The sequence below is a fragment of the Aspergillus clavatus genome, genomic scaffold, assembly GCF_000002715.2.
Source record: "Aspergillus clavatus NRRL 1 1099423829806 genomic scaffold, whole genome shotgun sequence".
Classification (NCBI taxonomy): domain Eukaryota; kingdom Fungi; phylum Ascomycota; class Eurotiomycetes; order Eurotiales; family Aspergillaceae; genus Aspergillus; species Aspergillus clavatus.
Genome location: NW_001517093.1, coordinates 949,701 through 973,176, shown reverse-complemented (window position 1 = coordinate 973,176; position 23,476 = coordinate 949,701). Strand labels below are relative to the sequence as shown.

Sequence of the window (23,476 nt, the reverse complement as noted above, 5' to 3'; positions counted from 1 at the left end):
TTTTCCTTTGTTTGTCATACGACCATTTCCTTGATCCAAGAACCAGCTTCACAACGGCAATCGCCCGGGTTTGCTACTCATGATACCTCGCCTGTATGGCTTTTTTTTTCCTTTTATTCCTCTTTCCACTCAGAGCTTAGGTATCCCTTCCCCCATACCGTCTTTTAATCCAACTCCCCCTCGTGTACTATATCTGGGGAGTGACTCCGATGTCTCGCCGTACTGAGTACATACCACCTCACGGCTCGTCAGATCAAACAGGGCGATAATTAAATGCGTGACAATCTGCGAAAGAGACCATCCTGAATCCAGAGATGAAGTATCTTCGCAGCTTGTCAGAGCAACTGTACATAGCAATCCCCTCAGATCGGTTCTATGATCGAATCCGATTGGGAACAATTTGGGAGGAATTTCGCGGTTAGAGATACTGATTTCCTTTGTTGGAAGTACATCAATGAAGAAAAAATTTGAATACCTTCTCTTTGTCCAAGTCTGAGGAGACACGTAAGCTAATTTTATCTTTTTTGCGATTATCGTGGTCAAAATTACGCCTCGAATCCAGCACAAGAAGGAAGTGGAAAACCTAAGGCATCTACTTCCGTCCCCACCTCCGCTCCGCTTCATTCTTCGATCTCCAAATCCCACTCCGCTCTCAAGCCATCTCCATCACTGGCCATTGCGCACGACTCAATGCGGGAAACCCCCTCCAAACGGCCTCTGCCATGGACATCGATGACATCCTCGCCTCTGTCGACCGCCATGATGCTTCCGCGCCCGAGTCTACGGCCCTCGACCACCAGCTCCTGACACGTTTCTGGGTCGCAGAGCGTGCCGTCTCGGAGCTCCTCCCATGGCCAGGATCCTTGATGATGCGGATGATGGAGCGCGTACGGCGACAGGTAAGCTAGCTCCTCCCGAATCCCACCAGACTGAAACCCAGGAAGGGGAACGAACTCGCACATGGGGGAAAAGAAAAAAAAAATTAACCACCATTCAGATCGAAAAAATCGAAGACCTCGCCGCCTCCTCCTCCGACCCCTCCTCCCTCTCCACAACCTCAACCTCAAAGACAAACATCAACCTCACCCTCTCCATCCTGCAAACAGACCTCGCCCGCACCCAGTACCTCATCCGCTCACTCCTCCGCCAACGCCTCGCCAAACTCACAAAACACAGCATGCACTACCTGCTCCTCGTCGCGCCCGCGCCCGCGCCCGCGCCCCCCTCCCCGTCCCCCTCACAGTCGCAATCACAGTCGCAACCCCACGACTCCATCCCGGACCCAACCCTCGTCCCGAACCCCTCCCCGCTGTCCCCGCAGGAAGCCGCGTTCCTGCACGCCCACCAGACCCTGCTGGCGGCCCACTACGGCGCGTCGTTCCTCGACTCGTTCCCGCCGCAGCTGCGGCGGCTGGATGACAATGCCGGCGGGACGAGTATGGTGCAAGGGCCGGAGGTGCGGGAGGCGGTTGTGGTGCGCTGTCTGGCGGAGGAGGTGAGGGTTGTTGTGCCGCCGGGGGATGGGGTTGAGGAGGAACAGTTGGGGACGAGTATGCGGATGGGGGATGTGTGGGTTGTGCGGTGGGAGGGGATCCGGGGTGCGTGGGAGAGGGGGGATGTGGAGGTTCTTTAGAATCTGAAGGGATTGAGGGGTTTGGGGATGGATGATGGGGGGGGGGGAATTGCATGGTGGGAGTATCTTGCATCTTGTGGCGTTTCGGTGTTGATTGTTTTGATGTCCTTGGGATAATCTAGGCATGAGTTTTATGGAAATTGATAGCCAGGCGTATTGTCCAGCGTATTGTCTCCGCCATCTGCTGATTGATCGTCGGGTTTCATCTCGCGTTATGACGATTCTATGCTCTTGAGAACTGTGTCAAAATCCAGGTCGTCATCAGTGGCCAGCCAAAATGCATTCATTCATCAAGAGCTAAACACACAAAACAAGAGGTCAAGAGGAAGCAAGTATGATATCTATGAGTGATATATTCGCCGTTTCGCCAGTCACCGCTAAGCTCAAATGATGTACCATGCAAACAGAAACCGACGGGATTCCCAACTAACAAAAAGTGCCATGAAAAGAAACTGACGGGTTCTCCGCCAGAGGCGAAGGAAAGCATCCTAAGCCAGAACCTGGTCTTATAGCCAGGTCGTTCACGCGATGTATCCATACGTGGGTGGCTCTTCGGCCACTCGTTCAAGATATTCACGGTCAATCAAGCTCTCGATTCGTTTCTTGACCATATTGACGTCCGGGACGAACCGAGATGACAATTGACTGAGCACCTCGCTCATGAGGGAGGAATGAACCAGCGTCTTGCGTTGCCTAGCCAGCCGTTAGATTCAAAAAACTGCTCTCGTTAACCGTGGCTGAACTTACTTCATGATTCGAACAACTGCCGCTTCAACACTGGCTCCACGCTCCTCGTTCATCTTACCCTCCGTTTCCTTTCGCTGATCCTGGTTCTCAACTTTGTTGGCGCCTCCGCTCACTACACCAATGCGGACCTTCATGAATTGACTTTGGAAGTCATTGTTGAAGAAGAACTTGTCTGTCGGCTTTACATCCTTGCTCATCGGCTCCTTCTTCAGGACTCGCGTCTTGGGGGCGACAGCCAACGATTGCAAGTTGCGGATTAAGTCGTGCTCGGGGATGCGCGTCCGTTCCTGGATTCCCTCGAAGGTCAAAGACTCGCCTGTAGGCACGTCGTTGAAGAGAAGTAGAATGACCATGGCATAGGTCGAAACGTTGAGTTCATGTCTCTGAACCTTGCCGTTCGACCGCTGAAACGTTGCTCGGATATCTGCTGTACCCATGTTTGGTTGCCATGAAAGCTTCCTGCCGTTGTGCTTGCTGAGATAAAATTGCTCAAAGCTCTGTCTGACACCTTCGACTTCTTTCGGGAAGAGACATGGAAGCTGAACGTCCCCATCTCTGGGGTTCGACATGATCTCCATGGGCCACATGGTGCTGGTAAGGACATTAATTTCGAGGTCAACCCGTTTCTGATCGGGATCCCCTGTCTTCCGGATATGATCTTTGTAGCTTGCGGACAGGTCTTCAGATATTGTCATGTCCTTGAACATGGCCTCCAGTCGTTGCGTGAATTGGTTACCAACTTCCATCTTCATCTTCGAGATCATCTGTCTCTCCGCATCCATACTGGCTGAGCGCTTCATCAAAAGACGGCGAGAAAGGTGTTTCTTGTAGTAAGTCTCGAACAGATCTTTATCCTTGATGTAGCGCAGCAGAGTGATGCCATTGTCGAGCAAAGCATCCACTTCACTTTCTGTCTTGCCTTTGATACCTTTCTTCAGATTCTCATCGAAGAAGAGCGAGAGGAATTCGGAACTGCGTGCATTTGAGTTGATGAAATCGGAGAAACTGGTAGTAATGGCACTTTGCATGCTTTGATCACACATGAAAGCTTTCTCCCAGATGCTCTCGAATTTCTTCTTCAAATCCAAGATGTCGTCGACCCATTTGATAGCCGCCACTGTTTGCTGGTTCACAGGCCTCTCTTTCTCTGCAGGCTTCTTCTCGCCACTAACGCTTTTCCCTGTCGCTTTTGCGCCTGCACTGGGAGCCTTTTCGTAAGCAGTCGACGAAGTATTGACCTCTCGGCCCATTTGACTGATGCGCTTCTGAACGGCCGCGGTCAGAGGCGTCTTTTTATTATCAACCCGCGCACTAAGCTCGTAGATCTCTCGCAAAATGTCCAGTCGGTCGTTGTCAATCAAATTTTTGACGCCCGTGCCCTCAAGGTTGATGACTTCTGCGATGTTCCTGGCGATCAATTCTTCATCCAAGACATTCTTGATTTTTTGCTCGGTGAGAGGCGATAGCGTGTAGTGACACCGTTCTTTTTCTTCTGCAATACGACTAGAGGCAATCCGACAGAAAGATGCTGCATCAGCCAGCTCTAACAAGCGCTGTCCTTCCGCTTGGTAGAAAGCTTTGCTCGTTTCCAGGAAGGCCGGCTCGAACATGGTGAGATACAACTTGGACGTTTCCTCCTCTGTGATAGTCTCGTATAGGCCCTCCAACATATAGATACAATGCCGGATGAGTGGTCGGTCTATGACATGACCGGCTCGTTCTAACTGAATCATGAAGAGCACAGTAGACTCAAGCACATCGGCAACCGTCGTTTTCGCGTCCGAACTGATCGGAGATCGTAATACTTGGTCGCGGAACAATGCCATGGATGCAACGTATATTGACGGCTTCCGAAAATCTGCCATGATGATACGGTCCTATCGATTGTGACAGCTATTAGCGCGAAGCTCCTCAACGCATAGGGAAACATTGTACTGACCATGTACATAAGGACATCCGTTATCATTCCCATGCAAAGCTGATGGTCCTCCCAGGCTCCCTTTAGAACCGCCAAGAACCTTTCTCCGGCTTCCCTTCGTTCATTCGCTTGATCTTGCATATCGGCGGGCTCTTTTGCCAGCAATAACGTGGGCGAGATAGCCGCTGTGACCGTCTTCTTCACTTCCTTGCCTAGCCATTCCTCCTCCAGCTTTTTGACTCGTTCGTAAAGGTCATCGCCGCGGGTCATCAACACGATTTTATAGGCGTTCCGGTACAGTTCTTCGAAGGAAAGAGCGGAGGCATTTTTCGTATGTATCTCGTTGAGAGACGAGGACAAGACTCCCCAGATTGTATCAAAATCATCGGACTTCGTTCCGTTCAGACCCTTCATTCGATGGTTAGTGAATCCTCTTTTTAAGGGAGGTCCTTCAGCATAGCGGCTGCCGCCTGTTGGATCAGCTCGCAACAGCAGATCGAACGACTAGGCAAAGTGGGATTTAAATCGTTAGATAGATAAGTGAATAAAACATACCCTTCGTGGAGCACGGATCTTGTGCCTTGCTCTCATAGCCATCTTTCAAACTATGCCAACTTGCCATCCACTAGAATCTATACTTAGAGCTCTTGCGCGGGGCAGAATATGATGGACAGAGCGGGAATGAGGTTCAACAAGAAGATTAATTGATCCAAGTCCAGAACAAAGACGCTTCCAGATAAGACAGTCTTAGTGAGGCCAAGGCCCTCTCAGCATCTTACAAAAACAATGAGATGTGTTGGTGCTAGAACTGTAGACTTGAGAGTCGCCGCGGAGAGAGACAGCTGGAACAACACTAAGTCCGGCGCAACTGGCGGGTTTTATTATCTTCGTCATCGGCAGCGGAGGCACTTCTGCAGCTGTCAAGCTCTGTATATCTTCCGAATCACCTCAATTTCAGTTCAGTTACTCCGTATTCGTCTCATCCGCTGTCATATATCTATCTTGAATTTCTGTCCAAAAGCACAATATGCATTCAGCAAGAATCGCATCCCGAGGTCTTCGTGCCTTCAGCACAGCACTTCCGCGGACAGCTCTCCCACAGACTGCATGCCGACCACTGCCACAGCTGCTGAACCTTACCTCTCAGAGAACCACTGCTCTTTCTTCAACGCCGCAAAGGCTCCTGGCCCCCTACCTGGCCTTACGAAATAATTCCAGCGCATCAACGTCTCGCCCCGGCCTCACCGACCGAACTCCCGATCCCACCACCGACGCCGCGCACGAGGAACAGAACAAACAACGTCGCGAGCAAGAACCCACATACCAAATTACCTTTACCTGCAAGCCATGCGGCAACCGATCTTCCCACCGGATGTCGAAACACGGTTATCACAAGGGCACGGTTGTCATCCGCTGTCCTTCCTGCCACAATCGTCATGTTATCAGCGATCATCTCAACATCTTCTTTGACAAGAAGAGCACGCTCGAGGATATCCTCCAGCGCGAGGGAAAGAAGCTGACGCGCGGCTATGTAGATGGAGACATGGAGTTCTGGGAAGATGGAACGGTGAAGAAGCGCGAGGGTTCAGATGCGGACACTACCGCGGAGACAAAGTCGAATCAAGGACTACCTTGATTTCTCCTTTATCGTCTGTAAATCTGGGCTTCGGATTGTTCGCAACAGTGCTGGGATACACTTGGGCATCCGTGAGGTCTTCCTACCTTCGTACCGGAGATGAAATGAAGATCAGACTTGTAAAAATAGCGGCGTTGGTTGGCGTGTGAACTATTAGCGATACTTTGATATTGCTTTGTATATACAACTCCACTTTCTATGTGTGCTCTCTCAAACATAAGGGTCAAACCACATGTCAGGATCATGGACTAATTCGTACGTCGAAGAGGCATTGAATCTACTGCACTGCTCAATCTTGAACACACAAAGATGTTGATACTACTAAAGTTACATACATTGCCCGTAGCTTAGAACGATAGACAACATTAGAGATCAATATATACTCTATCCATGATCTGATCATAACTTTTTATATACCCCAACGCCCAGCCAATGACCAACATGCCAATATACACAGTGAATCAAATAAATAGCGGCATCTACCAGCCGCGTCTCTTCCCCCGGTGTTCCGCTCCCTTCTCCCTGCGCTTCTCGTGCTTGCGGTCGTTTCTCCGCTTCTTATCTCGCTCATATTTCTCGGGCTCCGTAACTGCCTCAATGCGCCTCTTCATCCGCCGTCCCTCACGTCTCTCCTTGATGGAATCCTGCACCTTTGCCATCTGATTGATGTACTCAGTGGCGCCCAGTTTCTTCTGGAGGAGGTCAAGGACTTCATGGCAGTTGGAAACAAGCGCCCTGTATGATTCGCGGAAGCGCTCGTCCGATGACCGAGGAGCAGGTATAGTTGGATCTGTCAAATGTTGAAGAGGGAGGAGAATGGTAGGCAACGATGGACGTATTTGATCAGCCTCGAGGTGACGACAGAGAGCCGCGAGAAGGCCAATGGAGGCGCTCTTGGGAATCAATGATTCTGCTCTTGTCGTAAGGAGTTCCCTGCGCAGGATCAAGGAGATTTGTTGGAAAATATATTGGATGGTGGGCTTGTCTGCGCGCTCCACTGGCTTCTTGACACTTTCCTCATCAATGTCATCTTCACTCTCGCTCTCGCTTTCGCTCATATCGGCCTCTTGAGATGTAGACGGGAATGCAAGACCATTCTGAGCGCAACACCGACCCAAGAATATAATATTGCGAACCGACTGCATAGCAAGCTCTTCGCTTACACCCGGAGTTCTAAGGCAGCGCAAACTGGCCCGGGTCAGCTGCAACATGGCATCCTTGTCAAGCGTCAAGCCTGTAGAGCCTGCCAGCGGAATCGCGCTGTAACCATGTGCTGCATTGGTTCTGGCCAGATCTGCAAACCATGTTCCGACGAGATTGGCGGCACAAGTCTTAACCCAAGCGTGGGGGTAGAACAAGCATTCCCGAACGGCTGCCCAGATTGAGGCACGTTCCTTGGCCAGGGCGATAGCAGGAACGGCCTTGGAAAGCTTTGTCAAAAGCTGCAAACCAAAATAGAGCACTTCCCAACTGTCGTTTCCTTCGTCTTTCAGAATTTGCTCCATAATGGCGGGGAGTATTCCCATGACAAAGCGAGCTTCCTTGTCCTTTTCGGTTCCTTCCGCCTCGAAAAAAATTCTCATCGCTTGTAGCCCGGTACTAGTCAGCAGAGAGTTGTCAGTCTGCTCGAGCCAGGATCGCAAGGGCATGAGCATGGACTTCGTCTGCTCCCTATCCGCTCGGCTGAATAGTTCTCCGAGCAAAGTTCCTGCCATTTCTCGGCATTCAGGTGCCTCATCGTTCGCCATTACCATGACAACCGGCAAGAAAAATGTGCTGACAATGTCCTGGGCCAGTTCGGGTCCAGTCTTAGAGAGTAGCGTATGCACGGCTTCCATAACAGACTGACGGCCATCGTGATGCTTATATTCCAGATTCTTGGCTAGGAAGCTCAGTTGTTTCGCCCAGCGATTCTTGGCCTGTGGATACTCGACGAGGAAATGCACATACGTGCCGCGAGCCAGATCGCGCGCTGAGCGGGCTTGGTTCGTGACCATCATGGCACCGATGTGATCCATCAGCTCATAGATTTCGGGAACCACGAATTTCCTTGCCATCACGGCTCGAATAAAGTTGAATGTAATGCCTTGGCGATCCGGCTCTTCAATGTCGGCGACAAGACGCTGGAGGAGATATGCGAGATGACCATCTCTGAGTTTGGTGCTTTTTCTTTCTCGCAACATCGCCCCGACCAGCTTCAGGGATGCCTGCGCAGCCTCGGTATTCGTGCTCGGCGCCTCTTTGATGATTTTGACCGCTTCTGTGAAGTAGACATGAGCATTGTCATCGATTTCCGGAAGAGGAAGCTTAATGATGGTCGACAGCAGCCGGACAGCAGCGATCTTTACTTCTTCGTGCGCCTGAACTAATGCATCGCCGATGGTGGGAATGAAACCAGCCAGGTTGGCCGGGGTGAGTAACGAGTCGAACTTGTTCAGGATGGAGCGCAGAACGTCAAGCGAGAATCGAGTCAACTTGTAGATGTACGACGAAGTCGTTCCGCGTTTCTCGCCTCTCTTTGCACCTTTGAGGTTGACCAGATAACGCTGTTCAGAGATGGTGAGAGATTTCTGTTTCTCTTCCTTCGCAGGATCCTGATATGTCTCCTTGATCACTTCGTAACAGAAGACAAGGATATCACGATTTTCCACGCCCGGGTTTCTCAAAAGACCCACTCCAATTCTTCGCAGGAGTTCGTCAATCTTTTTCACCATGTTGGAATTGAGTTTCTCACGTAGAAGAGACTTCAATGGTCGGAGCAGGTTCGTGAGGTTCCGAACAGTCGCATTCTTCGCCAGTAATTCCATCGAATCATAACTCTTATTGCTCTTGACTTCCTTCATCTTGCTCACGTAGCCTTCTGCATCCTTCTCTTGACCGACTGTACCAAAAGTGTCATCCATAACTACGCCACTGAGATCCGCCAGGCAATAGTCCAGATCCCCATGTTTGAAGTCGTCTGTTGTTGCCACAAGTATAGAGTGGACTGTGAAGGAGAGGACGTGAAGCTGGTAGCCCTTTGTGAGAACGGTGCGAAGTTCCTTGAGTATGTAGCCGAAATAGGCGGGACCCAGCAGCAAGGCAATGTCATTCAGAGTCTTTCGAGCAGTGTCTCGGGCATCCTGTGATCGACTTTTAAGGATACTGCACACATCAAGGAGAACAGGAGGCAGGCGAATAGCCATATCTTCCTCGGGTAGAAGTTTCAACAGCTTGATCGTAGTGACTGCTGCTGGCAAACGCAAGCTCATCTCCGCCTCATTTTTATGATGGATGAAGTTGGTCAATTGCGGGATGAAATTGGTGGTCAGCTCTGCCGCAACTTTAGCAGGCGATGGCATTGTTCGTGCAAGATTGCATTTGGGGACCGAGATTTCGATCCCTTCCATGCTGTCGCCGTCTACCTTCTGATCGCCCGTGACCTGGTTCATTGCATTGGTCAAGGCATCTGCCATTCTGCCCAGGAGCCTTAGAATATTCTTCTCCATTTCAGACTTGCGTTGCATGTAACCACGATATCTCCGGAAGATCGCTCTGAACTGGTTCCAGTCCAACCATTCGGCGAGAGCCCCGATCGTGGCAACAGCTTCCGCAATTAAGTTGTGGGCGGCTTCCTCGACTTCCTCGTCGAACACAAAATGCTCATTGAGGGGAATGAAGATGGAGCTGATGTTGGAAGGCTGGAGGCCACCCTTCGCCGCTTCAGCGGCCAGACGACGCAGCGCCCGGAGACGGCGATGCTGCTGTATATGAAGGATATTGGTGAAGAAAGATGCCTCTTCATCGTCGCCCATCAGAAGCCCGTGCATGTCTTGTACTTCGCTCCTAGTGGGGTTTAACTTGATAAAGTAACCAAGCACTGAGACAAATTCAGACCGAATAAGCTCTGACTTCTGTCGGACTCCGCTTTGCAGCGCAGGCCACAAGACATCTTTGACAAGAGGTTCAAACTCCTCGGCGCTGCCTTCATCTTCCTTAGTAGCCCTCTCTATGAATCGTTTCAGTCCAAAAGAAGAGCTCGCTCTGATAGCAAGTTCTTCCTCATCCTTGACGTGATAGAGCATGTTATAGAGCAGGGGCCGCCACTGTTGAGCGTCAAAAGATTCCCACAAGCTCTCGTTGATTTCCCTGAAGGCTTGAAGTCGACTTTCGTAGTCTATCTCGAGTTTCTTTCTAGATATCGAGTTCAACTCGGCGCATAGAGTGGCGACTTTCTGGAGTTTATGATCGTGTTTTGAGAACGCCCCAAAGACTCTCGACAGAACTTCACGGTTTGAATCATCCCTGAAATAATCAAACATGGATGACACCGCCTCGAACACCTCTTGGAACATTTTCGGGTCTTCTTGAGGATCGTACAAGGGCAGAAAGTATTCCAGAATGCGTAAGAGACCAGACTTTGTCTTAGGGGACACTCTGTCTGGTGGCTGACGCAGGAGATACGTGGTGATGCTAATGAGTCCCGAGGTTTCCTTGGAAGATTCAACACATGGCGCAAGGAGAGAAAGTGTCTGAACGCCTGATACCAGGACGGAGCGGGAAGGACCACGCTTTAGGAGACGGCCAAGGAGAGAAAGTGTGTGTTCAATATAAGGGGACAAAACCTCAGAGCGAATCTCGCCTGAGGAGAAATCACTCATCTCTTCTTTCTCTTGCAGATTTTTTCCACTTGCAAGCTCAATAACAGGCACGAGAATCTCGTCCATAACGAACACCTTCACCTCATCACGGGCAGAATCTACAGCAAGACAGTCCACCACCTTGGTTAGAAGCGTGTCGTTGTAGCGCACGAGATAGAAAGACGACCGGGAGGAAGTTGCCCAAGTGTGGAAGAGTCGAAGGAGACCCGAAACTCCTTGCGCTGTCTCAATTGCCAAATTTTCGAGGCGAGGGTTGATTACTTCGTCAAAGATGACGCGAACGTAGGATGACCATTCTTTGTCTAACGAGACAGAGAATATCAAGTCAAGGCAACGAATACAAGTCTGACGAATGTTGCGCAGAACAGTCAACATGCGTCCCTCTGCAGACTCCGCAACAGTGTCAGTATGGTCCTTCTCCACCTCCCGAGAGGCTCTCACGAGACAGTACAGGACTGCATCCATGGATCTCTGGGCATATGGAACCATTCGACTTTGAAGAGTATCGAACACAGTTTCAACCATTTTCAGCAAACCCATCTGCCTTCTCGGGCTGACCAGATCTCGAGTAAATGCCTCTTGATCAATTTGTTTATTTTGAGTCAAATTGACAGTACCAAGCTGGCCAAAAGACACCTGCATGAAGATATCAAATTCGTTATCGGGGAGTTGTGACAATGTTCGCAGGATCGCCTTCCTACGTCCAGCCTGCCCTGCCTGACCTGCTGCGCTTGCTTTCGAGATCATTCGGCCATACAGGACACGTAGGAGAACAGGGAGGAGTTCACCCCTATGTGCTTCGTCAATCAAGCTATCTTCACCACCAACATGAACGAAGACAGAGAGTTCATCTTTGAAGCGCGACTCGTCCAAGATATTCAAAAGGTTGTCCTGGTAGGGAACAATGTTGGGCGACTTCCAGGTGAATAGTGCTTTGAGTGAGGACTTTTGGATCTGAGAGTTACCGTGGCAAAGAAGGCCAAGCAGTGCTTCATGAACTTCTGATGCCTTGAAAAGCACCCGAGGATTGGCAAATTGACCAAAAAGCCCAAGGAAAGCCAATCGATCGTGGAAGCCCCAGGGGATGTATGATTCCTCGGCGTCCTCCGCGTCTGTATTCTTGGAGATATCACCAACAGGCCCATCCTCGTCGTCGCGTGTGGCCCAGGCCAGAAAAAGAGGGACAACCTGGCGTGATCTCTTTTCAGCGATTTTCGGGGCCGCATTGAGGACACGCAAAGCATGGGTTCGAGGTGAAAGGGGTAGAATATCAGATTGGTCGTGGTCCTTCTCGAAACGGCCCAGCAGTGTCGAACTGGGCTCCATGGAAGCATTGAAATTAGCGGATGCAAGGTCCTCAATTTTTGCTGCATTGAAGCATTGAAAGTATCCAGATGTGTAGTTTTCATCCTCCTCGTCGGCTTTGTGGGTAGTCTCAATTGATCCACGCTCTTGAAGCCATTGGATTGCGAGATCAGAAACAATATTCTCTCCCGCAGAATGCTCGCTGATTGATCTGAGTGCTGCAGCAGCATCGTCCCATAAAGGCGCCAACTTCTTTGAAAATAGTCCAAAGCAAAAGTACGGTATCAACCTGGGCATCCACCGCTGCGAGGCCACTTGTGGGTAGAGAATGGCGAGTCTACGGATGTGCATCGACACAACACGCGCGGTTTGGAGATTAAGCTCGCTTTCTTCGACTTCGATAGCTAGCGAGATAGGAGTAGCATCTTCTCCCAGGGTTTCAACAAGAACTTGCAAGATTTGCAGTGACAATAGTCGGAGTGCATGAGACGGACCCGCCAGGTTGGTGATCAGGACATCCGCGAATTCTTCCACTGCAGGATTTTCGAAATCAAACTTTACCGAGCAATTCGAAACGTAAGCTAGCAGGGCCTCAAGGAACAAATGGACTCGGGAGTGCTGCGCGGCGGCGGAAAGAATTGAGCTCCACAAGTCCGAATCAGCACCTCCGTTAGAGGAAGCCAGGTCCACATAAGTCTTGAAACCTTGTCCGAGGAAGAACTTTGTCGCGGGAGACGAGTCATCCTTGTTCTGCTTCAGAGCATGAGACAGGTGGTCATGAAGACTCGTGGTCATCTCGGGTAAGAGCGAGGGCTCGGTGGACAGAGAGATGGCGTTGGGAAGCTTAGAATACGCATTGAGGAGTGCTACTTCAGTGGCATCAGGGCCAGAGCTGCCTAGCATGCCCTTGATGCGACTCTTCCAGGATGTCGGACAGGCGATATAGCCAGGTCGCGAGAGCTCGGACGTGATGCATCCTGCCTGGTTCAACCGAAGAAGGGTCAGACAGAGCTCGTACTCATGTTCCTGCCATGAAGAATTGACGAATCTATGTGAGAGTTAGAAGATGAAAACACAGACCGATGCATGGAATCTACCAACCTCTGAAAATAGGGAAGGACAACACTATGAAATCTCTCCGCACCCCATTCCGAGAAAGTAGCACAGAATGAGAGAAAGTGAGCAGAAAGCTGATCTGCGGTCACAGCATCCATAAGCGAGCGCATAAATGGTAGCATTTCGTCCATAGGAGATAGCTGAAGGACATATGCCACGGTAGTCAGAAGCTGGGGAATCGACTCGGCATACGCGCCAGGCGCAGCCGCGGCCCTCTGAAGCAAGAGCAGCAGAGTTTGATGAACAGGCTTCCAGCTTTTAACACGCGATCCTTTGCGGGTACAAACGCAGATGAACATCAACCGACAACATAAGTTCGCATACTGCTTGTTGGCCTTCTTGCGGGTTGGCTCGATGAAGGATACGATGGTCTCGATGATTGGTTCGTAGGTGTCAGCTGTCGTATTGTGATTTACGTTAATTAGCACACCGCTAACGACGTCGAGAGCTAAGCTGCTGCGCAATTCATCGCCTGTAGACGCATTTTCCAGAAGGCAGCTAAGTATATCAGTGGCGTTCGAGTGGAGCCCGAGCTTGACACCTTTGATTGCATCCGAAAACATAGCCATCAACCCTTCTTTGTATGTTTCCACGGTCTTCGAATCGGCAGCCGCCTGGTGCAAATCATCCAGCAAAAATGATACTGCGCGTTGCAGGGGTGTTTTATTTTTGTAGTATACAAGTCCAGCCTTTCGAATAAGGAACGACATCGATTCGGCGGCAAATCGGGCCACGAACAGCTTCTGCCGCTCTTTTCCAAGGTACGGGGTCATAATACCCAGGAGCTGCCTCAGATCAGGCACCAAGAGTCGAGAAAGGAACTTGAAGATCCATGCCAGACACGTGAAACTCCATTCGACCACTTCGACGTCGGGATGGGTGGCCGCAACAGACGCCACGAGCGTTACAGCGGTAGCGAAATGCTTTTCGAACCTGACACCTAAATCCCTCGCAAACTGAGCGAGTAATGTCAACAGCGGCTCGATCGATAACTGGTCTCTCTTCTCGATGTATTCCACCAACAGCTCCATAATCTTCTCCTCGTGGTATAAAATCTGGGCGAGACTTTCGCATAGCGGGTTGACTTTTCGGGCGAATCGCACAAAGTTATCCGACAAATTCAGCTCAACCCAGTGATCATATGCAGACCGAAAATGAGATGACGTCTCGTCTCCTTCTTCACCAAAGCTCGGCCGACGCACTCGATGGATGGGATCGATCTTCAATTTTGCGACACGCTGGGAAAACGGCTCGAATCGATACGACTTCGTTGTCTCTGTTCCTGTCTTCACACGCTTCACGGACATTGTCCGTGAAGCCGATGACTTGGCTACCATCTTCAGAGATCGATGGCGACTGAAGAAGCCGCGCCGACGAAAAGGGTGTACTGCTTCTTGTCGAGGTTGCGGATTGCTATGTTCTTCTTGTCCATACAGGAAAAAAAAGTTCCCCGGCGGCGCAGCAGAATTGTTCCGGTGCGGAGATTAGCGTCGGCGTTTAGAAAAAGGCTAACTGCGATAGGAATGGCGTACTAGCACGTGAGATATCACGGCCTAGTCTTCTTTGGGATCCGTCGATGGGCCAAAAATGGTGATGTCTTCATCTACGACATTTGTTGATGTCAGGAGCTGGCAGGCCTAGTTGTGGTTGTACAACTAAACATATTGTCCCGGAGCACCGATTGTTTAACAGCATCCAAAAAGAAAGCAAGAGTTGACCCGCTTCGGAAATTCCTGAGATAACCTTCAGAAGGCTATGTTGACATTACCTCTTGCATCATAGTCTTCAGTGGTTGTCCAATTGGAAGATGGCTTCCAAAATGTAAGCTCGATTGTTTCGCTACTATATAACTACAGGAATGGCTAATTCAACTTTAGAATTGTGGTTGGTGGTGTGAACTGTGAGCTGCGGGAGGTGTTCACCAAACTCGCCAAATTACAAGTGAAGCAGAATTTCTCCTTCGCGATTGTTGCGGGTGACCTTTTCGGGGATTGTTCGACAGAGCACGAACTGGATGAGATCGCGGCTCTGTTGCAGGGGAATATCAATGTCCCACTGCCAACGTACTTTGGGCTGGGTAGCCGGCCTCTCCCCACGAGGATAGTCGAAAGGATCGAGGAGAATGACGAAGTCTGTCCCAATCTGTACTTCTTGGGCAAGCGGGGCACCCTAAAAACAGCAGAAGGGATCCGCCTCGTTGCCCTGGGTGGTAATCTCGAGACCGAGGATAAATCAACCAACAAGTACCATCCTGGGTACACAGAATCAGATGCCAGGGCGCTGTACGGCGCGCACAGCGCGGACATCCTCATCACCCACCAATGGCCCAAGGGGATTCGAATTGGGTCCAATGTCCCCCTTCCAGACGATGCCAAAGTACCCGAGGAAGTGCAATGCGTTGCAGATCTCTGCTCGACATTAAAACCCCGATACCACCTATCGTCATCTGACGGGTTCTTCTACGAACGCGAACCATTCTTCCACATGCCGTCCGAAGACAATCCGGACGTCAAACCGCTCACCCGCTTCATTAGCCTCGCCTCCTACAGCAAAACATCCAAGCAGAAATGGATGTACGCCTTCACACTCGACCCCAAAGCTCCCCCACCGCTGACCATCCCCGTCGGCGCAACCGCCACCCCTTTCGCCCCGATCCAAGCCAAGCGCAAAGCCCTGCCACCCCAGCGAGACTCCTATCGCCGCTTTGCAGTCGACGATGACACACACCAGCGACCGCGCAAGCGCGCCCGGGCCCCACCCCCAGGTCCCGAGCAATGCTTCTTCTGCCTCTCCAACCCCAACCTCGCAACCCACCTCATCACCTCCATCGGCAACGAAAGCTACCTCACCACAGCCAAGGGCCCCTTACCGACATCGAAAACTTTCCCCGACCTCGGCTTCCCCGGCCACATCCTCATCATCCCCTTCACACACACGCCGACCCTCAGCGCCATCACCGACGAATCCGCCCGCCACACCACCTACGACGAAATGCACCGCTACCGCACTGCGCTCCACTCCATGCTCGCGCGGCGCGCTCACAACACCCTCGGCGCCGTCACTTGGGAAGTCAGCCGCGCAAACGGCATTCACGTGCACTGGCAGTTCCTGCCCGTGCCTGCGGACCTGATTCGCCGCGGCCTCGTCGACGCGGCCTTTAAGGTCGAGGCCGAGAACCTTGCGTACCCAAAATTCGAGCACCCGCAGTCCTCTGCAGACCCGAGCAGCGAGCCAGGCGATTTCTTCCGTCTCTGGATCTGGGAGCCTTCTTCTTCATCTTCATCGGAGTCGGGAGGAGACGGTACCGCCGGCACCGAGAAGACGCTGCTGCTTCCGCTGGGGGCGGAGTTCCGCTTCGACATCCAGTTCGGCCGCCGCGTGATGGCGAAACTGCTGGAGCTGGAGAAGCGCATGAATTGGAAGGATGGGGTGCAGGCGCAGGAAGAGGAGGAGGCCGACGCTGCTGCGTTCAAGGAGGCGTTCAAGGAGTTTGATTTCTCGTTGCAGGAATAAGGGCTCAGGGCCTGTGGATATGCTTTTGTTCCTTGTAGACTAAGTAAGCTGAAAGCTGGGACCATCGGATTCGCTGGCTGGGTTTGGTGCGAGTACCAGCTCTACCCGCGTGATGATGATGCTTCAACCCGCATTCTACTTTAGGTAGAAGATAGTAAGTATAACGTACGCCTGTATCATTACCATCACGATCCTATAGCTTCCAGTCTCCGTGTCTCGATCATGAAATTGTAACCTATTACAGTATATATTCTCGACATCCAGACCGGCTAGCGCATACATCATACTAGCCTGGCCCACTCGGTCGGCTAAGCAATCATCAAACAAGTGATATACATCAAACATAGCAGAAGTCATGAGACAAGTCGCGATACAAAAGGCATGGCCGTTGACCATCACAAGGATGGGAAGCATGAAAGGAAAAGATATGAGTATAGCGTGGTCCCAGGCGAGAGTTCTCCGAAACCGATAATGGTCATTTCACATCGGCACATATCCAATGGGAAGCGCTGTAAGCTCCCGGAGAAAGAGAAGGCAGAAAGGGAACCGAGATTTTACACTCGACGCGGTTCTCGCGAATCAAAGACGCTAGACGTCTCTGTATGAGTTCGGCGCGGGCTTTCGTCCGCTTTGGAGCAGACTCGGGGGCCTGCCCGGGTCGCTCACTTGAAGAGGAACGGGATTCACCGCCGAGAACGGCGGAGGAGGCGAAGCATGGCCGGCGGGCGAGAGGGCCCGGTATGAGGGAGGTTGGGTGGTACCTGACAGGCCGGGAGAGGGTTGACGGTAGGGTGTGTAGTAGGGCATATCGGAGGAAGGAGAATGGCTTGCAGGCATGGGCGAGAAGCGTGGCTGGGAGCTATAAGGAACCTGAATTTGGGCCGCGGGTTGAGAATAACCTTCTGGGGGGTAATCATGGTATGATCGGTCATATGGCGAGGTGTGGTATGTTTCATATGGTCCAGAGGCGCCATGGTCATATTGGCGCTGCTCATCATATGGTGAAGATGCAGGGAAGTAGCCAGGAGCAGACGCACCCGTTCTGATCGGCGGAACCCCCATTTGTCCAGGACTGTTGAATCTGCCCGGAGACGGCACTCGGTGATGATCTTGGCGGGGTGGATTCAAGGGCTCCATTTCCATTGCATCGTGGTGATGTGCGGTATCTTCCACTCTTCGAGTCACGGCATCATTCCAGCTCGGCATGGCGGGCAATGCGTCCTCATTTACCTTCGCCGCAGGGGGATTTTCAAATCGGGCAACCTGGGGTCCGCGGTATACTGTAGGCGCCGGCGGTGGCTGATAGGCAGTGTTTACTGGCATAGGCGAGGGTTGATGATACCCCGGGTCATCTAGATACTTTGTCTTCGAGGCTTTATCTCGAGGAGAAGGACAGCAGCATGAACAGCACCGGCAACAACCTGTGCAGCACTGAATACCGCAACATAAGCAATTGACGACGCATGCGATCACGGAGATCAGAATGACTGCCCCGATAATGATTCCAACAATCACCGGCCATCTATATATATCACAGTCAGACCCACGCGGGAGAACAGGGCCAGCTGGGAGACCACATACTTGCAGTAAGACTTCGCCATACATTTGTCCCAGCTCGAGAATGTATCGGGGGCTGATTTCAGGTCACCAACTATATCTCGCGCCCATAGTGAAAGCGATGGTTGGACCGCCGGACTCATGGCGGCGGATGCGAGAGTGATGCCGATCTTTCAGTTGCGAGGCGATGGTCATCTACAGACCACGATTCCTTCGAGACCGCTTCTCCCAGTACTAGCACGCTTCAAGCGCTTGCAACGCTAACGCGACTGTTGCGACTAAAGCCAGTCGTCTCGGTAAGTGAGAGAAAGACGGGTGATTCGGACCATGCAAATCAATCCTGAATCGGTCGAACTCAGTTTACAACGACAAGGATTTTGCAGTAGGGATAGCCGTTTATGTAAGCCTTGTAGATCCTGCAGACATGAGTTGGACTCGTATAAGCCCAGCTGGAGAGTGCGACTGGTCGAGGTATGTGTCGACTCGGAACCGAGGGAGAGCAAGCACTTGTTGCAAAAAATAGGTATTGCACTGCAGTTCCTAAAGGATTCCAGGCAACCATGTAAATTCCAGAAAGAGTGAATAGGAATGAAAAGAAGACTCGACAGAGTCAGACCAGATGGGGATGTTGATGGACTGCGCCCCAGGTTTCAACGCAAACCCGCCCCCAGGATTAACAGGAGGGATCAACCGTCCACGGTATCAGAATGAGAGACGAGGTTGGATGTAGTCAAAAAATAAAATAAAATAAAAATAAAAATAAAACACAAAACCAAAGCAGGTGGTATAAAGGATCGAAACGAAGATAACAGAGAGAGGGAGGGATAAAGAAAAGAAAGAGGAGAGGAGGATAATACGATGGAGTGTCCCTCAATCACTCCAACCATCATTTACGTGGGGATCAGCAATCATACTCCGTCGCTCAAACCGCCTATCACAATGGATGAGCAGAAAGGTGACAGGAACCTAACGGCATTTGTAGATAGACGAGGTGGTCGGAATGGGCTAAATCAAATTCTCAAACGTTAATTTACACAGCCAAGAACCGTTTCATCGGCCGGCTCTTAATTAGATGCGCAGTTTTGCACGTTTGCGCTGCGGTCTTCTGTCGATCGCTCGGTTCTGTTGACTGCTCCTCGTCAGGATATGTGGAAATCAATATCATTGGCAGTCGTAGTCGGCAGTAGCTTAGAAAAGGAGGATCTTCTGGTTGCGATATCATTTCGGACAGTAAGGGTGACATTGCAAGGATTGTTGAGTTCATTCTACGCGAACCATGACCATTCTGTTCGTGTAGAAATTGGAAGGGTTTTAGTGAACTATATGTCTAGAGATTAGGATAAGGAAGATCTATCTTTAAGACTGGTTGAATGGCCGAGGCTGGATACAGCAACAGAAGAGAGAGAGAGAGAGAGATATTCAAGACCATGATCCTCTCACACGCAGAGTGCAACCAATTCTGCTCGACTAGATGATGTGTCGGTTGCACGTCTTCCAAATGGCCGTTGGCATGCTCTATTAATATGTTGAATTCATTATGATCGATAGCAAGATCTTTCCTGGAGAGGGTCATTATAGTACTAATAATATCTTGGTAGAGATGAAAACACAGAAACTCATGGTCGCATCAGACAGCTCTTTTGCCGGCATATTCCTGGCAGGAAACAAATGAGACGGTAAAGCGAAGAGTGAGAGACAATGGGTCTCGATACTGCCTGGAGATACCAGATCAGACCTGAACACAACACAACACAACACAACACAACAGGTGCTCCAACCCAAAGATATCACTTCAAATCCCGCTTGTTTGCTTCCGTAAGGACCAGCGGATCCGACAACCATCTACACCTTGGGACCACCTTGGGGTGGAGGGCCCGGCGGAGGCTGATATGTCCGATCGCCTCCAGCAGCGTAGGCGTGCGGCGGTGACTGCAGTTCGATGCCCGGTTGCTGTGATTGTCCACCGAAATATCCATAGGACTGCGGCTGAGCTGTATATTGTGGTGGCGGCTGCTGTTGGTAGTAGGGGTCGGCGTAGTATGGTTGATTTGGTGGAGGAGGCCTGGAGGAGGAGCAAGCCAAGCGGTGCCGGGGTGAGGACGGAGGCCGTTATAGCGACGACGACGAGCGTTAAAGCATCTACAGAATCGTTTGTTAGCAATGAAACATAGAATATCAGGGAGAGATCATTCGAGACATACGCGAATAGGAAGAATATCATAAAGGCGGCGGCCACGATAACAGCAAAGGCAACCCAGCGGCCCCAGCTGTACCAGGAGCTGTTTCTGCATACGTTGCCATAGCTGTCCCAAGTGTCACTATAGAAACGGTCAGTGATGTGGGTTTAAAATAACAGCGAAAATGAGGGCGATAGAATATACTAACCAATACTCTCGACGAAAGAGGATTCCCATGGTGGCTGGAAAGACCTCCCTCAATAGAGTAGAGGGCGAGGGAAAAGATGGATGACGTATATCAGATCGTCGCAAGCCAGTGGTCTGCAGAGGATATGATATCAGGAACCCAGAGATAGGGCGGGGCTTGGGCAGAAGGAATGTCAACAAGAGAATTTTAAATGATCTGAGCAGATGGGGGAGTGATCAAGTAAGGGAGAAGAAAGGAAAGTAAGTTGCAGATGGGGGAGATGAAGTTCTTTTTGCAAAGGCGAGTCCAGTAACACTGCTAGTTTCTAATTGCTGAAGGCAGCAACCAAAAAAAAAGGCGGGAATAGGATGGGTCCTAAATGACTATTAGTGAACTACCTACTAACTAGGTATGGGTATAATGGGTCTGTAAGGCTGGGGGGAGCGTGGCTCAGACGTTCGCAGTGCGCCCATGATGGCTGGGGGTTGCTTGGCAGCTTGGGTACATAAATGGGACGGATTAAGTATGTACCTTTGGTCTTCGGTCGGGTTTCTCGGCCGTACCTATCAGAGTCTCATTAGTTATTGACTGTTATCAAATATCTTGATATCTATCGCAGAATCTCATGAGAGATCAGGAGGTGACGAAATACTTGATCAATGCAATCAGGTCTCTTAAGTCTGTCGAGATGCTCTCTATAGCTGATGTGTTCGATATCTACGTAGTACTACACAGTATGGAAGAACTGCGCCAGGATAGGGATGCGCCATAATCTGGCTGATTAATTCGAGTAATACCTCGGAGCTTCTAGAAGACGATAAGCTACAGCTTGTCAGACTCTGACCTGGCAATTCACAGGAATCTCACACTTCGAAGGATAGTAGAGTATCATGATTTCATGATCCACTGCCATTTTGCCACCAGCTTCGGCTTCAGCGCGTGGCTGTGTTTTCTTCCCAGAAAAAGCACATGACCGGCATTTCTTCGCTGATGAAGAGCTGGGGCAGTAAGACAAATGTAGTAAGTATACCTTGGGCAGTCTGGATACTACTTCGTATATGATGCATTGATATCGATCAGCAAACAATCAAGATACTCCCACATAACCTACTTCATCATTAGCAACTTATCCCGTAGGATGATGCACGATCGATGCCAAATCATCAGCTCTATCGCAGCAAAGCCAAATCAAATCCTACAGTACACGCATCTATACACATGGACAGGCCAACAATGTTCCAATCAACCAGCTAACCAAAAAACACTCATCCCCCATCTAACTACATATCACATCCTCAAGACCAGGATCTGACGACAATTGCTCTTCTGCCACTCTAACCAGTCATCACCTGTTGAGACTTGAGAATGCCTGTCGGCGGGGCACCATTCGTTGAATGACCAGGGCTTGTTTAGTTCCCGTCTTCGCATCTGCAATGCCAACGCATCAGTTGGTCTGTGTGTGGCAGCCCCCCGGTCTTCTACTGATGATGGACGTATAAATTCGATGGCTGGCGGCGTTTCTGCTGCGTTGCGGGACTTCAGTTTTCTCTACTTGTGTGTTGGATATGAAGTCTACAACATGAGCGCTGCCAGTACAATCCGAAGGCGATACTAACGCTTCTAGGTCACATGTGCCTTTTTGTTTTTTCTTGCTATGGAATGTTTGCAATCTATCGATCAGAGGCCAGACTCAGCTCGAATGCCTCTCATTTTTGTTACAGAGAGATTGTGACTATACATATGCTGGTGGCCGTTATATCATCACGAATGAACCATAGCAGGGTGAGGGATTCGGAACGCGCGCAAAGAACAACGATCAATCGCTCGATACATCTGAATGGGAAAACATCATCAAGGTCATTACACCGGGAGCAGCGAGCTGATATCATGAAAATATACACGTGCGCCGACTCGGAAAAGTGAGAACACCGAAAAAGGGGCAGCGAAAAACCAAAACAGGGCTGTGTTCCTGTAAGATTGCCCAGCCAGTACTTCATCGGCTGGCCCTGGCTATCAACCAGTGTAAGACAGCGTCGAGATTTGTCTCCTCCTTGGCGCTGATTCCATAGCAACTGACTTCGCGCCGAGTGATGGACTTAAGATCCATCATGTCGATGAGTTCATCGACCGATAGTTTCTCAGGAAGGTCACTCTTGTTCCCGAGAACCAGCAATGGAATACCATCGAAAGAGGGCTTTCCCATTAAATCGTGCAGCTCCTCCGTAGCGACCGGCAGAGCAGCTCGATCTGCCGCATCCACAATATAACTGCAACGAGAATCAGCATGATTCAGATGTTTCTTTCCTTCAGGCGGAGCACTAGAGGGTTGGAAGCCTTACACGATTGCGTTGACTCCGCGGCAGTATCGCTCCCACATGGGTCGGAATCGCGGCTGGCCCCCCAGATCCCAGCTGGGATACAGTCAGACACATAAGTACAGCAAAAGGCACAGAGCCACCTGAAATGCTTGGGGACTAACCATTTCAAGGTCACATGGCCCTTTTGAACACGTTTTGTGTTGAAACCGATGGTCGGGATAGAGCTGCAGAATAGCAACTTAGCGACTTAAGACAGCTGGTATGATTGGGCTGCACCCTACGCGCTCACGACTTACTCTACAGTGAATTCACCTCCCTGTCAGGATCGAATCCACCATGTTAGCGATGACACTGGATGGGCGCCATAGGGGCGAAGGAAGCATACCGCAAGCACGCGCAACAGTGAGGACTTTCCAGCATTTTGAAGTCCGATCATCGTGACATCCATCTCCGTCGCCCTGCATTTTTGATGTACATTGACCACCTTTAGCAAACCAAGGCTTTCTTTGTTTATGCGGGGGCGGGCCCGGTACAGGCCATGTTTCTGGCAAAAAGCGACATTTATTGGGACGGCGGCCCACTTACCAGAACATCCTCAGGAGCCAGTCATATATCGTTCGAAAGATACCCGCCATGTTGTGGATACTATAGATCGCTTGATCTTCGAGTGAAGGCACCTATTTATGAACTGACAAGGAAAAAGTAACAACCAAAAATCGGTGGTGGTGG

The 23,476-nt window shown here is 50.7% G+C and overlaps 9 protein-coding genes across 9 annotated transcripts, besides 5 other annotated features; 3 read left to right on the top strand and 6 right to left on the bottom strand.

The window, feature by feature from the left end:
• Nucleotides 1–722: 722 nt before the first annotated feature.
• sld5 (putative GINS DNA replication complex subunit Sld5) lies at nucleotides 723–1,633 on the top strand (the record flags this gene model as incomplete). The annotated part of the gene is made up of 2 exons (XM_001267980.1): nucleotides 723–899; nucleotides 998–1,633. The coding sequence occupies 2 exons, from the start codon at nucleotides 723–725 to the stop codon at nucleotides 1,631–1,633; spliced, it is 813 nt and encodes a 270-aa protein (XP_001267981.1).
• Nucleotides 1,199–1,222: a microsatellite.
• A 521-nt stretch (nucleotides 1,634–2,154) lies between the features above and the next one.
• ACLA_082450 (cullin family protein) lies at nucleotides 2,155–4,895 on the bottom strand (the record flags this gene model as incomplete). Its single annotated transcript, XM_001267979.1, has 4 exons — nucleotides 2,155–2,326; nucleotides 2,381–4,257; nucleotides 4,320–4,802; nucleotides 4,854–4,895. 4 exons carry the CDS (start codon nucleotides 4,893–4,895, stop codon nucleotides 2,155–2,157), a joined length of 2,574 nt encoding a protein of 857 aa, XP_001267980.1.
• A 430-nt stretch (nucleotides 4,896–5,325) lies between these two features.
• Nucleotides 5,326–5,934, top strand: ACLA_082440 (DNL-type zinc finger protein; the record flags this gene model as incomplete). Its single annotated transcript, XM_001267978.1, has 1 exon — nucleotides 5,326–5,934. The coding sequence occupies one exon, from the start codon at nucleotides 5,326–5,328 to the stop codon at nucleotides 5,932–5,934; it is 609 nt and encodes a 202-aa protein (XP_001267979.1).
• Nucleotides 5,935–6,413: 479 nt separating this feature from the next.
• Nucleotides 6,414–14,332, bottom strand: ACLA_082430 (putative HEAT repeat protein (DRIM); the record flags this gene model as incomplete). The annotated part of the gene is made up of 2 exons (XM_001267977.1): nucleotides 6,414–12,927; nucleotides 12,981–14,332. The coding sequence occupies 2 exons, from the start codon at nucleotides 14,330–14,332 to the stop codon at nucleotides 6,414–6,416; spliced, it is 7,866 nt and encodes a 2,621-aa protein (XP_001267978.1).
• Nucleotides 14,333–14,802: 470 nt separating this feature from the next.
• Nucleotides 14,803–16,508, top strand: ACLA_082420 (CwfJ domain protein; the record flags this gene model as incomplete). Its single annotated transcript, XM_001267976.1, has 2 exons — nucleotides 14,803–14,816; nucleotides 14,873–16,508. 2 exons carry the CDS (start codon nucleotides 14,803–14,805, stop codon nucleotides 16,506–16,508), a joined length of 1,650 nt encoding a protein of 549 aa, XP_001267977.1.
• A 588-nt stretch (nucleotides 16,509–17,096) lies between these two features.
• On the bottom strand, nucleotides 17,097–17,714 carry ACLA_082410 (uncharacterized protein; the record flags this gene model as incomplete). Its single annotated transcript, XM_001267975.1, has 1 exon — nucleotides 17,097–17,714. The coding sequence occupies one exon, from the start codon at nucleotides 17,712–17,714 to the stop codon at nucleotides 17,097–17,099; it is 618 nt and encodes a 205-aa protein (XP_001267976.1).
• A 146-nt stretch (nucleotides 17,715–17,860) lies between these two features.
• Nucleotides 17,861–18,208, bottom strand: ACLA_082400 (uncharacterized protein; the record flags this gene model as incomplete). The annotated part of the gene is made up of 2 exons (XM_001267974.1): nucleotides 17,861–17,939; nucleotides 18,090–18,208. The coding sequence occupies 2 exons, from the start codon at nucleotides 18,206–18,208 to the stop codon at nucleotides 17,861–17,863; spliced, it is 198 nt and encodes a 65-aa protein (XP_001267975.1).
• A 590-nt stretch (nucleotides 18,209–18,798) lies between these two features.
• Nucleotides 18,799–18,830: a microsatellite.
• Nucleotides 18,800–18,830: a microsatellite.
• Nucleotides 18,831–19,803: 973 nt separating this feature from the next.
• Nucleotides 19,804–19,832: a microsatellite.
• Nucleotides 19,805–19,832: a microsatellite.
• Nucleotides 19,833–19,852: 20 nt separating this feature from the next.
• Nucleotides 19,853–20,479, bottom strand: ACLA_082390 (resistance to Congo red protein; the record flags this gene model as incomplete). Its single annotated transcript, XM_001267973.1, has 3 exons — nucleotides 19,853–20,204; nucleotides 20,267–20,383; nucleotides 20,451–20,479. The coding sequence occupies 3 exons, from the start codon at nucleotides 20,477–20,479 to the stop codon at nucleotides 19,853–19,855; spliced, it is 498 nt and encodes a 165-aa protein (XP_001267974.1).
• Nucleotides 20,480–22,422: 1,943 nt separating this feature from the next.
• On the bottom strand, nucleotides 22,423–23,382 carry ACLA_082380 (ADP-ribosylation factor-like protein; the record flags this gene model as incomplete). Its single annotated transcript, XM_001267972.1, has 6 exons — nucleotides 22,423–22,696; nucleotides 22,769–22,840; nucleotides 22,909–22,971; nucleotides 23,044–23,063; nucleotides 23,133–23,205; nucleotides 23,333–23,382. 6 exons carry the CDS (start codon nucleotides 23,380–23,382, stop codon nucleotides 22,423–22,425), a joined length of 552 nt encoding a protein of 183 aa, XP_001267973.1.
• Between the last annotated feature and the right edge of the window lie 94 nt (nucleotides 23,383–23,476).